The sequence below is a fragment of the Astyanax mexicanus genome, chromosome 5 (genome assembly GCF_023375975.1).
Source record: "Astyanax mexicanus isolate ESR-SI-001 chromosome 5, AstMex3_surface, whole genome shotgun sequence".
NCBI classification, from domain to species: Eukaryota; Metazoa; Chordata; class Actinopteri; order Characiformes; family Acestrorhamphidae; genus Astyanax; species Astyanax mexicanus.
In genome coordinates, this window is record NC_064412.1 from 40,094,167 (window position 1) to 40,112,864 (window position 18,698).

Sequence of the window (18,698 nt, forward strand, 5' to 3'; positions counted from 1 at the left end):
AGCTGACAGTTCTGTCCGGCGGGGCACATTTTGCATTGCATAAGGAGGTTATTGCCTCGTTATTCCACGTGCGAGCACCCGTGCCATTTTTTTTTTTTTTTTTATTCAGACAATTCCCCCCCCCCAGCATTTTTTTTACTCAGTAATTGGGAGTTTTCCAATGTAGCGAAGTAAATTACTTGTGTCAAAATGTACTTGAGTAAAAGTAAAATTACCTATTTTAAAAACTACTTTGAAAATGACAAATTACTCCATCAAATTAATCAATTACAGTAACTTGAGTAAATGTAATTCATTCCTTTCCACCTTTGCTTTTGCAATCATTTAGTACCTCATGGGCAATGCAAAAAGCACTATTATTAATTGTGCAGTGGGGAAGACTTAAATTGTTTTTAACTTTTAGTAGACATCAGAGTAATCAGAGGTGAAATGAGTTTTGATTGGAGCCATGATGCTCCTTCTCTTACTCACTGAATGCATCCAGTCCATGCAGTCCAGCCCAGTGCATGCGCTTTATGAATATGCACACGAGGGGAGCGACTTTCTCTTTCCTCTCCCTCTAGTTCACACGAGATTGGGGTGGGGGATCTGCGTCTCCTGAGTGTGCGTTTGTGTTCACTCTTGGGCCACTTGTTTTACATTCTGTTGTATTTTATGTGCCTTGCGGGCATCAGGAAGCTGTTACTGATAGATTTGGGACGTCTGGAAGCCACCCATTTGCCTTGTGAGGAAAAGTATTGTGTGTCCTACATTGATTATTCGAAAAGTAAGCAGTGCTGAATGTCTTCATATAGTTTCAGATTTGGGTTTTGCCTGTGCTCACTGTGCATTTATAGTTAGAGTAGTAACTAATACGGAAACTAGTGCACTGGCTATGAGTAAAAATGTTTTTTCTTCTGAACTGTGTATCAGATCCAGATATAAATAACTGGAAATAAAAGTGGAAATGTTGACCTTTTGTCTCATATTTATCTTTTAGCATCAACCCCAAATGTTTCCAGTCAACAGCAGAAATAAAAAGGGATTGGCCTCACTGCTTCATTACCTTTGGAGGGAACTGTATATGATTCAGTATATTAATTATTTGAATAGGATATCTATTTTTTTGCAGAATATATAAGTTTAGTAATTAATAAGATATTTTATGCCAGACCAATGATCTGGTCAACTCTGTTACCTCTGATATAAAACTGCATACAATCTGTAAACAGTTCTAATAAAATGTAAAAAGCAGTGAGATTTTTACATTCTGGACTCTGTGTGTAACTATAGGTTTACATAGGATCTCCGGAGGATTTGGCGTTTCACAGAGACTCAACACTTGGTCAGTGGCTGAACTACTGAACTAAACATTTAGCAGGGCATTACACATGTTAAGTAACATATGAAATTCCAAAGACTGATATTAGTGTAAAAATGTCTATTTTAAAATGTTTCTAACTGTTGCCTGTCTTGCTGGTGTCGCAGTGCTGTCAGCCAATCAGAGGCGATATGTTTGCATGTAGGAATATTCATTAGCAAGAGCCGAAATCTTATCGTTTCTCGCCCCCACTGCTCCTTAGAACTATACACGGGTTATACCGAATCACTTTTTTTCCACAAAAAGCAGCTTACATAACATTTAACATAATCATTTACACTAGAGACCACAACTAGACATTTTAAAATGAAAGAAAAAAAAAAAAAACAAATGGAATGAGACCTTTAAAAGATGCTATTGCAAAGCTAGAAATGAGAATTCTAAGCCATTAGAAAACAAGTCAGTACTTCCCAAGCAAAAGACCAAAACATGGATAGACAGCATTTAGCTACCATGCTGCTGAAAAATTAAAATCAGGTAGCAATAACGGAAACTTTTAAACCTGTATATATTTGTATACAGGCTTAATAATAAGGGCATTAATAGTGAAAGCATTTTTTATATAATAGATTTAGAGTAAATGTCATATTGGCTTGAGAACTAAAACATTGTAAACATTGCATTAAGGTAATAAGACTTAATAAAGTGATTGTGGAAAGGTGTTAATTTTACGAACAATTACCTGTTCTAGAATTAATTAAAACAATCTTTCTTCAGAACGTGTAAAACAAATCCAAAAAAAAAAAAAAAAAAAAGTAGTCAAAATTGTGCGGTGTATCGCCATACGGCAAAACTTTTATTAATTATTGTAATTAAATTGAGAAATCAGAAAGCAGAGCAGAAATTACATTATAAAGCGACATTGAAACAGACAATGGAAGAGTCGACTATGAACTCACTCTTTCATCAAAAGTAGCCTCATTCTCACACTCGTTCTCTGAAAACTCACTTCAAAGCAAAACCCATTTGTCACATTTAATGAAAAGAAATTAAAGGGAATTATTTTGCCATCTTCAATACAGTTCAACATCATAACATGCCCTAAATAATTATGCGCAGCTCAGGTTCTCCTTGAATCTCTTAATCCGTTAGCACCTTTATCAAACATACCACAAGCTCTGCCAGCTTTGCCACCCTTGCGTGCCAATCCATGCATGTGCTAGCACAGTAAACGTGTACAGCACAGATGGTTTAACAGTTCATTCTTCTCTTACATAGTAAAGCTTCACATGATGCATTCGGCAAAAAAAAAAGAGAAAATAAAAGAAAGGAAACAAAACCACAAACCAACATATAAATTCCCAATCCTAAGGGTGGCGGGTGCCATACACACCTCCCCGAGACAAGGTAATCTGCATATCATGAACGCCCTTCTTAGGGCTGTAGACAGTGTTTAAGGTACCATCACTGGGACGCCAGAGGTGAAGAACAGGGAGGAGGTGGATTGTCTACCATTTTTTCTGCTCCTTATTTTTTTTTTTCTTCATTACAATTAAAACTCCTCCTCCTCTTCCTCATCTTCTAAGTCACAGAAGTCAATAGATGGTCTGTTGTCTTGCACCTCCTCCTCATCAGATTCAGCATAGGAACCTGTGAGAACGCAATAAAAAAAAAAGCAGAAGTGAGAGACATGGCAAGAGGGAAATAGAAAAGAAAACAGAAGGAAGGTGCAACACAGAAAAAAAGAAAACATGAGGTCACAAAAAGGGGCAATTACTAAAAGTTGAGCAAGTTATTATTATGATCAATTTAAATGGACTCGGCAAATTTGTAAAATGGGCACAAGCAAGTAAAAAAAAAAAAAAAGCTATCCATGTTAGTTGGTACACAAACATTTGCAGATAAGCCACTCAACACAAGCTTTTTTGTCATGAAACTAATATATAAATAATATTAAGGATGCACCATATATATGGCAAAAAAAAAAAAAAATAATCAATGACTTGTTTATCTAAAGTCATATTTCAGTGTTTCCTCTAAAGGAGGATATTTTAAGTGGCAGCAACAGAACACGGTCTCTAGCAGTGCTTAGAGTGCTGCTGAAAGACAGCAGTCAGGTAAAAAAGGGAGGCTTATGTTCATTTCTATGTTTTACTCATACACAAAAAAAAAAAAAAAAAATGTTAAATCTCTTAATTACACTTTTAAATAACTAACTACTAGTACTTACCTTCCAACCTAACAAATGTTTGCTCATGAAGTTTTGCAACACCAAGCTCACTGACAATACCAAAGATTGCTGAGGGGAAACCAATGTACAAGAAAGAAAAATATTTCAAGAACGTACTTTCAAGATTGTCCATGTGTTCGTGAAGAGTTCTCGCCAAGTTGAAAAACTGAGCGAGAGAGGGGGAGAAATGTTTTCTTCAAGTAAAGGTCACATTGTCGAAAGATTACATTTCAAAGCAAAAAACGTACTATTGTGCAGTCAGAGAGGGTTTACTGGCTGAGACACAGATCTGACAGTTGGAGATGGATTAGTGCTGTAAAACAGAGGTGGGAGGTGCTTACCCCTGCCTCATTAACTGCTCCCAGAACATCAGAGAACCTCTGCTCACAGAGGTGGAGAAGGACCACCAGGTACAGACCACAGCTGATGAACTCGTACTCAGACTAAACAGAGAGGAAGACAATACAAAAACGTTGACAAGAGATAAGTTACATTTGATCAGATTGATTTGTGGCATCTTAATATTTCTATCCTGTATATTGAGGCCAATCAATATGGGCATTAATCAACGAATAAGCTTTTTTGATAATTAAAATATCAGTAATTATGTTGCTTTTTAAATTAGAATCGAGATGCAAGGGCGTTTTCACAGCAGCACTATTTAATTAGGTTAAAACAGACTCTGGTTCGTTTGTACCCTTAGTACGGTTTGACTGAATAAATGTGAAAACAGTAATCACACTTGTTGTGCTAGTGGAGCTGATCTCGGTCCAGTCCCAAATGAACTCTGATTGGTTCGCTTGTGGTGAGAACATAATCCGGTCTCGATCTGACCCAGCTATTAAATACAGTCCTAGTTTCTATGAGCTAAACCTCTGATAAGGCTCAATTTAATCTAATATATTAGCCAGATAACTCACAATTTACTATATGTACATCTGCGCTACACATCATATTAAAAACACTGAATGCTTAAATGCTGCACTTTCAAACAGTGTTAAGGAAGCTTCACACTGCACAGATATATGTGCTGGAACAGAGAATCTTCTCGCTATCTTTACTTGCTTGCTCCTGCGCCTGACAGCTCTGACCAATCAGGAGACGACAATGTGCTTGCGTGGTTTATTGGTACGCAAACCAAACCAAACAGAGGGAGAAAATGCTCAACTGGTCAAAAGATTCGGACCACAGAAACCAATTAGGTTTTTAGGGTGTGTTTTCATTAGCTACTGACAGAAACAGGTAAGGCTTGAGTTGGCAAACTTTAGACTACCAGTTTTGGTGCAAAATTTGGTCGAAGAAGAAGGAAAAAAAAAAAATTAAGATGATTAATTTTCTGTAAGTGAGCCTTGGCTCATCATACACGACACAACTTTCACTCAAACTGCACCAAAGTGTGCAAACGAGAGCCAACTAGAATAGAATTGACATAATTGGTATTTATTAAGTTATGCCTGAAGCTGGAGTTATTAATTAATTATTAATTAATTACATTAATTAGGCATTAACATTGAACAAACTATTTTTGAATATATTGATATTTAAAATATATTCCCTAGCCCAACAAGAAAAACTGTGTTCTTACCCGCTCATGAGATCTGTAGAGCTCATTAATATCAAAGTTCTCAATGTTGAGGTGCAGCTTCTCCTTGCACAATTCACAGGTAGTGATGGCCTCCAAGCTAGAACCTGCGAGTTCACAAGAAACAGAGAAGCAACTCTGGCAATTAATATGGAGTCACACTACTACTCCAGACCACAAAGAAACTAAATTCATACAACGTTGTCTTGACAGAGACAGCATCATAAATCAAATTATTATTAAAAAAGGAAATTATACCGGAGCTAATTTTGGAGCGGAGCCACTTCTTGATGCAGTCCTGGTGCACGTACTGCAGGCTGCCTGTACAGCGGCATGGCTCAATAAGAGGGTTCGAACTGGAAGTCTCTCCCATCTGACAGATTCGGCACAAGTCCCCTTCTTCTTCATCAGAGTCCTCCAACAGCAAACTGTGGAGAAATAGCAATTATACATTTACAGCACCTACATGTACTGTTGTGCCAAAGGTGTTTCCTCAGATGGCATCCTGGGAACACGCACTATAGAAGTTACTGCGGTCGGAACTATATTTAAATAAGTATATTAAACTAAATAAAACTACTGCTGACCTTATGCTGAAATAAGCATATATTATGCTGAATAAACATACTGGCTCATTCCTATTAACGTGCTCTTCGTATTATATAAACACAACGCCTGTGAAAAGTACAGGCAACTACATACATTATTTATCAAGATGACATTTCAAACATTTCTTTCCAGCACACACAACAGTGGCTTTCAATTCTGGCCCTTGAGATATTAGATAGATAGTCTTTATTGTCCACAACTGGAAATTTGTTTTCACTGTCAGTACATAGCCTCTGAAACATAGATACATGCATAAATACACTTAACACATACCCTTCACCCTGTCCCCACCAACTTGCACCATCCCTATATAAAGAGTGAGTCAGGCAGGAAAGACATAAACAGCTGAAGTACTGCAGGGCCTGTGTATGCACGATGATATTGAAATATTAGTATTGGCCGATATATATATATTTTTTTAGAATCATTTGAAGATGTACAATAAAGTTATCGTTTTGAAAATGTCAAAAAAAAGGACCAATCGACGCTGGCTGCACTACTAAAACTGGCAGACACTGATCAAACTACTTTGAAATTAATTGATTTAAGCTCAACTATTATATTTTTAAATTATCTTTTAAAACCTCTTAAATTGCAAATGTGCTCATTAGCATTAGCAGATATACAGCATGTACATGTAATATCGGAAAATGGCATCGGCCCCCAATTCCCACATCAGTACATCCCTGGAAATAATAACAGCCCTAATATTATTAACAGTGTATACCTTTCCTGAATCATCCGCAGTCTCTCCGGGTCTCTGGAGGGAGCAGGCTTCTCCTTCGCTTGTGCCTCAGCCTGACTCCGCCCCTCCATTCCAACATCCAATCCAATGATCACATTTTCAGGCATACGGAACAGAGGGCTAGACAACACCCTAGAAACAGCAGGGCTCCTCCCTGGCAGAAAAGCAGCATCCTGTAGGAGGGCTGAGGAAAGTCCTGAAGCTCCTGCAAGAGGACTAGCTGTCGCTCCTTCTGACAGATCATCCTCTTCCTCATCTTCATCATCATCATCGTCTTCATCATGGTGCGCATCTCTTTCAGAGGTTTTGCGCGCCTCTGGGCTGCTGAGGGGGAACGGTGGGGAGCGACGGGCTTCCATGCGAGCGCTCTCGTCGCGGCCCTCTCTCCGGCGACGGGAAAACAGAGGGGTGCAGCGGTTCCAGTTCAGCCAGGACAGACCTGCTGGAGGCCGAAGTGACTCTGCCTCTGGCTCCACATCTGTATTCTCATGCACCGGAGACAGAGCCTGCTCACGCCTGCGAAGGAACGCAAACGCCTGCGCCGGATCAGTCTCCACACTCTCCCTACTCACTGTGGGCGGGGCTTCACTCGGAGCTGCCTCCTCAGTGGTGGTAGAGTCAAATGACCTTGAGGCAGAATTGGTGCTAGAGGCAGAGCTAGACTCTTGACTTGAGCGCCTGGAGAAGAGGCGGGACAACAGGCGTCTGGTGGTGCTTCTGCCCTCAGATTCTCCAGCCTCTGGGGCAGGAGTTGGCACAGGGGCAGTGCTACATTGGGGCGGGCTTGAAGTGCGCTCACTGAGGGGTGTGTAAGGGGAAGAGCTCCAAGAGGAGAGGCACAATGGGTCCGAGGAAGAGGTGGAGGAGGTGCGGGTGGAGGTGGAGCTTGGAGCATCTCGGTAGAGATGGGAACTGGGTTGGTATTCAGAGGTCAGTCTGTGAGAGCTGCGCTCCAGGGGTGAGGAGAGGTACTCTGAGGCAAGACGGCGACTGGCTGAGCTGCTTTCTCTGCGGGATGAGTACAGGCTCTCTTTGGGTCGGGCTCCCTGGGCATAAGTGGAAGTGACACGCTCTGGCCGATCTGAAATGCATATTATAAAACAAACAGATTGCTGTGAATTCCAATCACACACAATATAAACCTACTGCAGCCAAGGGGCCTATTATGGTGCATAAGACGTTAGGTACTGAACTTAAAGGCCACAGTTCTGGTAGTTTCAATGGTTAGTCATATGTGAGCTATACAGAAGCAGAGTCACAACCAGAAATGTATAGTAACAAAGAAGAACTACTTTACTACTGTACTTAAGTACTAAAATCTCCTGGAGTATGTTTTTCCTCTTACTTCCACATATTTTGTGCTGTTTCATTAATCGTTGCAATCAGTGCAAATACTGTTACCTTACTAAAGTAAAAAAAAAATTGGTTATAAATATATGTAACTAACTATTTTTTAGACTTTTTACTTTTATTCCTTACATTTTCACACAATTATCTTTCTATTCCTTACATTTACAAAAAAATAGCCTCGTTACTCCCATTTCATTTCAGCTTGTTGCATTATGGCTTTTAGAAAAATGTCTTTTGGGTAGAGGGTAGTGCACTACAAGCCCCTGTAGAGCAGCCTTAGCACTTACACTTTAAGTAGTTTTGATCTATACTATCTATACTCTGTATCTTTTATACTACGTATACTCTTTGTACCTTTTATACCATCTATACTCTTTGTAAGCTACACAAGATAAAATTAAGAGTACTTAAAGGAAGCAGAAGGTAGATTTTTAAGGGTGCTTTTCACATTACCCTTTTTTCCGGACCCAGGTGCACTTTTACCACAGGTTTAGAACGTTTGGTCGAACATTAAAGGGCGTTCGAGCCCAGGAGCAGTCTGCAAAGCGGTCATATTTCACCTGAAATCAGTAGTCTGGGGTTTGCTTTAAGCAGACTCTGGTGTAGATTGGTGTAGATTGCTGCAAGTGTGGAATATATCAGTTCCCAAGGGCGTGTGTGGACTTCTGTGATTGGTTCATTTTGTAACGTGACTCTTCTACTTGTCAGAATACTTTCCTTTAAGCAGTACAAGAATACCGAATGCCTAATTACCATACACCGTGTAAGACTAAAGCAAAAGCTCAGCTTTGTGGAGTGAGGAACTGACAGCATGGTGGATAAATGCTTGTCTTGCTCTGGTCTACATGGAGAAAACATGGTTTTGGGAGATCATGGTTTGGAGAAGCTCCTCCATAGTGAAATTAAGAGCATTCCAAAAGCTCGGTCACCGTTTGTATCTGAGCCATTCCTGGTTAGGCCAACACGTATCCAACGAGAGTGCTTTTGCATGTGCATGCTTTGCAGTTTAAACTGCAAAGACGGGAATGTGTAGGTGGGAACGCAAGGCCAGACAGACCAATCACAGCTGCCGCTGTCTGCATTGCGCAATGCATCGTTACATTTACAGGGAGGTACGTGAAATACGGTGTACGATACACAGCGATGCATATAATTTTGACTAACCACAAAATCATGATTCTATTACAACTGAATACCTAAATCAGACATTTCCCTCGCCATAGGGATTTTTACATAACCCTTAGAAACACTGATTAAAATCAGCATCCAAAAAAAATGAGGGCTAAATTGTGAAATGATGAGCTCAGTCACTGGTTGAAATATGAATGGAAGTTCTTGTAGCAGTTGGCATGGTGCCTCTTTACAGAGATAGGTGCCTGATCTTGTGTGACTGGAAATAAACTAAGCAGCAGCATTGCAAAGATGTCTGCCTAGTTCAAAATTTCCTGGGAGGACTATACATACACAGTGATGAGCTCAGGGATGAAGGCCTGTAGCTGCTGGACTCCCCCAGACCAGACAGTCCAGAATCATTTCTTTTCTCTGCTTCCCTGCGAGCCCAGAGACCCTCTGATGAAGATGAGGAGGAAGATGAGGAGGACCTGGACAAAGGGCTGATTGTGGACTTCCAAGATGAATCTAAAAACAAAGTCAGACAGATTGTTATTTACCATGATATTAAAGAAATACAGATTAGACATACAGAGTGTTAGAAACACTACCATGTCAGCAACTTAAAAGCATATATTCTCAAGTATTTATTATACAGGATGATGTAGGATACTTTTTTATACTGTGTACAGGAATAGAATTTTTATTATTTGCCTTAAAGTTTGCACACACTGGGTGTGATATAAACTTAAGGTTAATGAAAGATTAGACAATGTTAAGATATTATTGAGGTTGCCATGATGTCTACTATAGATCATTAGTACTGAAATGGCACTTACTAATTTTATAAGTCTGCAGCTGACTACACATAATCTTTCATTGCTTCATTGAGTCCATCTTTGTGCTCTCTATCAAACTAATGCAATTTTTGCCATTAGCCTCACTGATAATGGAATTTCTTAATGTGCATTGAAATGCTCTTACTTTCACTATTAAGCATAGCTGTGAATTCTAGTGTTATTCTACGATTTGATTTTACCAAACATTTAAATGATCACTAATCAAGATCATTTAAGATTTTACCGAACCCATTTCTTCCTCGAAGATGATGATGATTCCATATAGCCCTTCCACTTTTTAGTAATGGGTTGGACAGATCTTAACATCATTTGAGTAGTTACAGCAATCTCTGCTTGATGCATGCCAATATTTGACACCTTGGTAACAGATTAACATCTTTTCCACGACCTCTGGATGCGTATTTCCACATGGCTGTTTAATAAATCAGAATCAGCTACTCACTGCATCAATTAGGGTTAAATAACTGTTGAAAAAGTCACCCATGCAGTACTTATCCAATGGGAGGCTCTTACCCATTTGCTTAGTAAATTCCAGGTGGTGACCTTTTCTGGCCAGGCAGTGTATACAAATGCACATTAATCTATAATTTACTACATTGCTTATTGTGACTGTACCTGCTGTGCTTCCCAGGCTGGTGTATGTGCTGCTGGGTGTGGAGGTGAGGGAGCTTCTGCTGTAAGCCGCTCTGTTTGTATAGGACAGCTTAGCTCGTTTAGACTCACTGTCCTGAGCTGTGCCAAGAAGACTGGAGTAGGACCCCAGTCCTCTCTGTGAATCAACCTGTACAACACAGAGTGAAGGGGAAAACTACTTACACATTATGACTCAACAAAATGACCTCATCCATGAGCACACCAGCAAGATGCAGCAGTCACGCTGCCATGACATCACCAATAACACAAAAAGCTGTTAATCATGACTCTGAAAGAAACAACAACTAGTTTATAAACAAAACTAGGCTTAATATTTACAGGTTTGCTTCTTCCCCCATAGGATGACTCCGTCCACTGGCGTTCACATAATGTGGATGAAGAGGAAGAGGAGGAAGAGAGCGGTGTGGACAGTTTCCACCTTGAGTGGCGGCTCTCTGAGGAGCTGTAATCTCTGGTGGCTCCAGAAAGGCAAGGGCTCTGCAACACAAGATACAAAATAATGATTGTTATTAATAAGGAAAAATATGGTTACAAATCAATTTTAATAAGCTTATTATTAAGCTGACTTGTTAAAACAGGTGTGTGGGGAGAAGAGAAATCAATAAAATAGCAAGGAAAGGGAGCTTCAGGAACAGGACTAAAAAACCCTGGTTGTATTTTTCATTTAAACGCTAATAAACTGCTTTTATATATTTGCAGAGGACACTGCACACCTCATTTTTAAATAATTGAACTATACACTTATACAGAGGGTAACTATAGGGTGACATTTTTACCAAATTTCACAGTTTGTCTCTTTTTGGCTCATTTTTATTATTATATTCCTGTCTACAGCAGAATTAAAAGGGATTGGCCCCACTGTTCCAATATTGATTTGAACAAATCAGGATTCAAATTCATTTTATACTATTATTTAATACATTTATATATTGTAATGCACTTTGTGTATCCAGATTTGTAAGTCATATTTTCTAGAAATAATATAATAATATATAAAATAATATAATTTTTACCAATATTGTTTAACTCCAAATTACCTTATCTTAAAAAACTACAATATTTTTAAACACAGTAACCACACCAAACTCACCTCTTCCTTTTTGTTAAAGCAGTGTATTGGTTGCAAAAGTGATGAGCTGTGTTTAAGAGCACTGTGTGCTCACCCTGGATAATGTCATGCCATGGTGTTTAGTTATCACTTGTTTTTGCATGTGATCTTCCAAAAGCTTACAGGGTCAAAAACAACTCGGGACGCTCTGGTAACCTTATCTAGCACGACACTGCATGCCAAGCTGGCTGAAACCCATTAGAGGCCACCAATCCAGCCTGCCCTCTAAAAAATAAATAAATAACCAAAGCTTGTGTAATATGAACAGCTTCTCCCACACGCACGCCACAGCGCAAGATGCTAACAGGACCAGCATAGCAGACTGCTCTACTTCCATCCTAACACAGGAGAGTTTCTTAAAACTTCCCCTCCAGACTTCTGTTCTGATTAGAAGCTGTTTTCACAAAAGCTTATTTTTTTCTTCAACAAAAAAGCTAGAGCTGTGTATTGGCAAGAATGAGTCAATGTGAAATGCATGACAACACAAAGGCAACGATTTGATATCATGCGATATGGTAGGCAAAGCCAGCAAAAAGAAAAATTGTAATACTCTGACCATAGATCAACTTGTTGTGTATTAACAATATACATTGTAATAATAAAACATAACAGTTGCATTTGTCTTGGTATTCTACTGACTCGGTAAACTGCCCTAAAAGATCAAAATCAAACCATTTCCACACAAAATTGATGCACATTTCTTCAATTAATAACTTGTGTAAGGCAGATGCCACATTAATGATAATTACATTTTCATATCTTGTATGTGTTTTAAACATATTTATACATTTACTGCCTTCTCCCAGGGGGAGAATTTATATTACTGAGTCTGATTTTGCACATTATGAAGCACTTACTCCGACATGGATTATGCCCAGTCTTAGACTACAAAGCATTTTTAACAGAGAGGTTTTTGCTGAAAGTAATATATGTAACATATGGTCTACCACTAGGATTAATCCCTGTCTGGGTATTAACTAGTCTTGCACCATTAACAATACCAATACCAGCACAGATACTGGCACTTACAAGCAGTATCCTTTAAGATGCCATTACTGACAAGCATGCACACAGAACTTATTTTTCTCTTGAAACATGCAGCAGCAAAAATGCCTGTTGCAGAAATTGTAATGTCAGTATTTTAAAGGGAGTAATGACTAGCAGAAACTTAAATACAAGAATTTAAAGTGAAACCACACCAACCACTTTATCCAGGTTAACACATGTCAGCAGAAGACACAAACATGCCAAAAACCCTCCTGATGAAGTTAAATTGACAGCAAAACCTGAGAAACTGGTTGAATTCCATTCTGGTGGATGACCAGCTTTTACCAGTCTTCAATGAGTTTTCGCTGACTAATTAAACATTTTAGCCAAGGCACAACTTATCTATTCATAGCTAACTTACAGAGATTGTTCTAACACGGCTTGAGCTGTGTTCTTATGCAGCTGACCATATTAGCATTGAATCAGCAGGGGCTGCTCGAGAAGACACTCACTGTTTTAGAGCCAGTCGAAAGAAAGAGTTTAACCCACAAGTTTAACACCTTGTCTGCAACGACTGCTGATGTAATCCCCACTGTCTTAATATGCATTCTGCGTAAAAAGATGATTACTCTGTCGTGGTTACTCAGTTGACTTGCCTGTATTCGATATGCACAAAGTTGTGTAGTCAGACTATGTTTGCAGTTTAGGCTAACTTACTAAAACAATGTTTATAGGCAATGCACAAAAATAAAATTTAAATAAATTTTTACAAGGTCTTCAAAATTCCAGATTTTAAACAGAATTTAAGACATTTTAAGACTTTTAAAGAATCCATAGAAAACACGTACATTTAATCACAATTACCTGGTCTAGTATTCTAATACTGATTTGTACACCTAAAACCATCTGCATTGTTGTACTGAGAAAGTTGCACAAAGGACTAGGGGTGGGCGATATGGCTCTAAAATAATATCATGATATTTCAGGGTATTTTTGCGATAACGATATACTTGGCGATATAGGAAAACTAAAATATGAGGAATATATAATAATATATAATATAATAGGAATATAGCATAATCATAATGTGGCAAAATAAATAATATAGCATAAAATATTATAATGCAGCAAATAATATTGCAGAATATTTAGTGCATGCATATAAACTGCAGACTAAAACAATTATACAATAAATACACCTAAAGCTTCACAGTGAATAATAGACTACTTTAAAGACAGAACAGCCCTATTATCATGATATGGATTTTTAATATCATGATATTTCTGTGTCACGATATATTTTATATGATATTATATTGCCCACCCCTACAAAAGGACTTTATTAAAATGTGGAGATTCATTAAAAGTTCAGTACCTGGTAGTCTGTGTCTAGTTTTCCCATTGTTCCCCTGCTGAATCGATCAGAACCCAGTACACTCCCTCTGCCATAGAGCCGACTGGCACTGAGAGCAGAGGAAGAGGAGATGGGTGAAGGTGAGGATAGGGATGAAGAGCTGGAGATGAACGGCAGTCGACGAGGCTTTGAATCCATCGCTGAACGTCACTAAGAGAGACAACCAAAAGAAACTATTAAATTAGTAGGGCAAAAAGTTACAACAACTTGTGGAAACAATTACTTCTAAAGAAAGCAGTATTGTCAGATCATGGCAGAGGCTGATAGATCAAGGAGAAATAGAGTTCTTAAAATGATGCAAGCATGCAAATGAATTACAAGGAAAAAGATTCAGTTCACAGTCGTGAGCCTTCAGCAAAAATATGACTCAGTATGACAGTTTTCACAGTCATCAAGAACAGCATACTGTGCGGCACAATAAGAGCACCATGCTGGCTTCCAGAAGATATTATCACCGACCCATGGTGCAGCCATATATTTTTGACATTTCCAAGAATACAAGCTGTGCAAAAGGGTGAGGTTCTAAATTATAATATCCAAAAGGTGCTTAAGACTGACCTATCAGTGCAGGGCCTATGAACACATTCAGCATGATTTCCATTTTAATGTGGGTAGACTGGTGGAAACACACACATGCATGGTTTATTCTCACTTTACTAATTCATTCACAGACAGGCTCGTCACTCCAATCCACCATCAACAGCTCTATAAATACCCCTCCACTGTACAGTATCAAAATAGCACCCTTCTGCTACAGTCTTGAGCTTTGTCTCTTACCATTTTACAGATCACACTTGGTAAAGAACATCACTGCTAAACTAAAACAAAGTGCCTCCTTGAAGACGAACCAGTAGTAAAGCAGAAACACCCCCGTCTCAAGTTTTTGGAAAATGATGAGCTTGTTGAAAGTACAGGTTCAATGTTCACATACCAGAGTGCACTCTCCTTCTGCTACATTTTGTTGAGCTTTGTGCTCCATGTCACCACCACTACTAAACCTATACACAATAAGCCCCACATTAAAGAGAAAATGGAAGAAAAGCAGAAATGCAAAGAGGTTCTCCATGAAAAGAGAAACCCAACAACGAAACAGACACCTACAACTTCATCCAGAACTTTCCCTGCTATTCCCGAAAGTTCTCCAGAGAAGGAAATAGCTACTAACATGTCTTAGCGTTTACACACCTCCAGAGGAGTTAGGAAAGAAAACAAATCCTTCTAGATATTTCTGGTCCTCACAACTAATTTTGTGAATGCTGCGCATGTTAAAAAAAAAAAAAAAAAAAAAAAAAAAAAAGTACAGTTGCAATGAATTTTAGCTAGCTAGTTTATGCTTTACATACCACAGTGTTAATTTTGACAGGTGATTTATTTAGTTTTGGTGTTTTAGATTTAATTTAGTTTTTATTTGTTTTAATTCAACGAAAACTAAACAGTCTAGTCTTTTACATTTCTAAAATATTTAGGTCGTCATGAGGTTTTACTCTTTTGGATGTGTTATTTTGACATATATTACTAAGTTTTGTTACATTTAAATTATGCTAACATTAAAATGTTTTAAAAAGTAGAGCTTTAACATTGCAAGACAAATAAACACAATACATATTTCTACTAACATTGCTTGCTTTAAGTATCCTAGGCATTCATTACTTTACCACTATAGATTTTATACACATCTAGTCAAGTAACATCAGTGTTTAGATGGTGTGTAAATACGGTTAGCTGCAGGTGTACTTTGCAAAAACCAGTCTTCTTTGTGCATGTAGTAAACAGTTTATACAATCTTTGGTACTAATCAACACAACAAACACTCTAGCTGTTTAAAAACTGTAAAACCAAAATAATCACTGAAATAACAGGCACACAGGAGAATTCTGTCTTTAGGAAAGACTGAAATTTTTGTTTTCACTTTTCTAGCTAATCCGTTACACTGTTAATACGCACTTTTGTTAAATTAATAGTATTGTAAAACACAGTGAAGGCTGTATGAATAAGTTCAAGAGATGCTTGCGGTCAACATAACCTAAGCCAATGAGAAATTTATTAAAACTAGCTTACCAGTACCTTAGCTAGCTAACAGACTTAAGTTACATCCACAATCAGCCATACATCTGAATATACCATTAGCTTAGGATACCTATGCCTTAGTGGTGAGATATTTTGCATAAGGTTTGCTGGTTTTGCTATTTTGTTATCTATAGCAGATTTGTGTACCCCCATCTTACATAGCACTGTTCTTACCGGCTCTAAGAATGTGTGTGGTCCTGCCATTTTAAAATGTTCCAATCAGTGGTCAAAATTAAATATAATACGAATAATTACCCCATGCTTCCGTTTTTTAAACTCAATTTTCATCAATCAAATTTAGTCATAGTTCTTGTTTTCCAGTATTCATTTTTAGGTAGTTCTCATCTTATTTTCATCATAAAAACAGATCCTCAACATAGTTTGAATTGACAAAGGAGAAACTCAACAACTACAAAACCAGAGACCAATAACTTCACTCAGAACAACACACAGATGAAAACAGCTACTCAGAGATACTCCCATATTTATCAATTACATTTAACATTTAACCCTATAGAAAGCTTTTTTACCCCATTAAGCCCCTCTTGGATTGCTTCTTTTTTATGACATCTGTACATTTTGGTGTTATTCACATTTCTCTCCCAATTTACACAGAAAGTAAAGCTGAAATGAATTTTAGCTTGAGCTAGGTTGTTATTCACGCAGCAGGGTGTACCCTACATAGGAAAAAACACAAACACACACACCCTTCATGTGAACAGAGCCATGCCTATATTTGAAAAAAAAAAAAAGTATATCCAGTTCTTCTAGTGTAACTAGAGATAAAACACCTTGAGCTTTTAAACAGTTTGCAAACTCAATATGTTGCTGATAGATAATATTCTTCAGGGAAATGTTTTTGACAGGTAAAATAGCTAAGCAGCCCCTTTTTTCCTAGCTATAGTCAAATCTATTCCATCTAGCTATAACTTAGATACAGCAAAATAATTATTATAACGTTACCAGCTGATCAGATGATATTCAGGTAGAGATTGCGCTGCAATAAAATACATTAGTTAGCTAGCTAACCTATCTAAGCCATTAAAACACATACCTGATAACAAACAACATTATTGTTGTTGATTAATCAACAGCATTAAGTGTTGAAATTCAGACATGAATTTAACGTTAAGCAAAGTATTCAAACGGATGTTTCTCTTTTTACACTTACTGGTTTTATGATGGGTGCTAATAATAGTAACAGTTATAGAACTGAAAAGTTATAGAACTGACACCTTATACACTGCAGCAACACAAGTACAAGCTATACATATACAATACAAGCAAGATACACATATTTGAAGTACGTAAAGTTCAGCACAAACAACACATATAACGCTAGCTTACCTCGTTATAACCATAACGTTGAAATAAAACTAAACCAACGTAAAATAAACTAGCTAAACAACCTAGTTGTTTCGGTGCATCAGAGCTAGAAAATGAACGTTGATTTGACATACTGTTGCTATGTGGGACACCACTGACCTTTCAAAATGTCTGTCTGTCTGTCTGTGGCCTCAGGAGAACAACGTTCAAGCACCACGACTCGTGGTGGGCTTCGTCAAACTTGCAACACAACAACTAACGCTAGTTAACTAAGCTAGCGAGAAGTCAGTAATAAAAGCGCAGTACACTCAATTCAAGTCGAATACAGATGACAACAGTGAAGTTAAAAGTGTCTAAACGGGTGAGCGCTGAGAAATATTTTGGTTTTTGTGCGACAAATCGACACAGTTCCTTATTTTTATATGCACCGAAGAGGAGGAACTATTTAAAGCCCAGTCGAGTTAACTAACATAACATAACCCAGCTCCTCCAGAACCTGTCTATGAGTTTACACATTTAACAATACCAGAATGCCATATTTCACAGACATTTCACAGAACTGGGATAATCCTGAGGATTATGTTTTACTGTCAGCAGCAGCAGTCAAACAGAAAAAAAGTCCAGGCCTTGTTTTTGGCCGTGTTTGCTTCGCGTTAGCCTGCTAGCTAGCCATTTAGAAACAAGCTAGCCAGCTGGTGTTAGCTAGCCTGCTTGCTAACCCTGTCTACCAACTCTGAGCACTTTTAGCTAATGCTAATGCTACCTACCCACAAAACAACAAAGCTCTGCCCCGCTTTTCTCTCACAGCCCACTGACCGCGCAGCCCCCGGGTTATGTGAGCGTGTATATGTTTAGTTAGTCAGACACTCCGTATTAAACTCGGTTAAATGTGATTTAATCCGCAGCGCACAAAGCAAAAGTGTCTCACCTCTGATTTTCCGTTTCTCTGCTTTTGGTATTAATGGCGGCTGTGTATTGATATAGGGCAGGTCATGTGATCGCCAGTTTCGCCTTGCTCGCTGTGCGGGCTGATTGACAGGGCGTTCACCCAATTAACAAGTCGGAACGACCACAGGTCCCGCCCTCTTTCTCTCGGCTGTGCAATCAGATCGCTGATTTAGTTTTAACTCGGTGTGATGGAGTGTCTCCCGTATTTGTACAGAACAGTTGAGTTGTAGCGCTATAAATCAAATAATATTAATGACAGCACATGCTTTAATTAAACACGAAACAAAATCTCCACAGAACTGAATTAAGACTGAATTAAAAATGGACTTGCGGTTTAATGAAATCATTATAATTATACACTATTTGATGATTTGAAATAAAAGCAGGCAGATGTTTTATTTAGTAGAT

General features: G+C 38.3%; 1 protein-coding gene across 1 annotated transcript; it reads right to left on the reverse strand.

Moving 5' to 3' along the window:
• Positions 1-2,125: 2,125 nt before the first annotated feature.
• marchf7 (membrane-associated ring finger (C3HC4) 7) lies at positions 2,126-18,364 on the reverse strand. Its single transcript, XM_007248811.4, has 11 exons — positions 18,271-18,364; positions 13,911-14,099; positions 10,759-10,917; positions 10,402-10,567; positions 9,281-9,454; positions 6,449-7,547; positions 5,371-5,540; positions 5,116-5,219; positions 3,872-3,973; positions 3,648-3,696; positions 2,126-2,950 (listed from the first exon to the last, which is right to left on the reverse strand). The coding sequence occupies exons 2-11, from the start codon at positions 14,085-14,087 to the stop codon at positions 2,853-2,855; spliced, it is 2,298 nt and encodes a 765-aa protein (XP_007248873.2). The 5' UTR covers positions 14,088-14,099; positions 18,271-18,364; the 3' UTR covers positions 2,126-2,852.
• Positions 18,365-18,698: the final 334 nt, after the last annotated feature.

Coding starts and splice junctions, on each gene's coding strand:
- marchf7 (XM_007248811.4), bottom strand. CDS start 14,087: ATGGATTCAAAGCCTCGTCGACTGCCGTTCATCTCCAGCTCTTCATCC. Junction 10,568..10,758: donor ATGGGGGAAGAAGCAAACCT/GTAAATATTAAG, acceptor TGTGTTGTACAG/GTTGATTCACAGAGAGGACT. Junction 7,548..9,280: donor ATCCCTGAGCTCATCACTGT/GTATGTATAGTC, acceptor TATGCATTTCAG/ATCGGCCAGAGCGTGTCACT.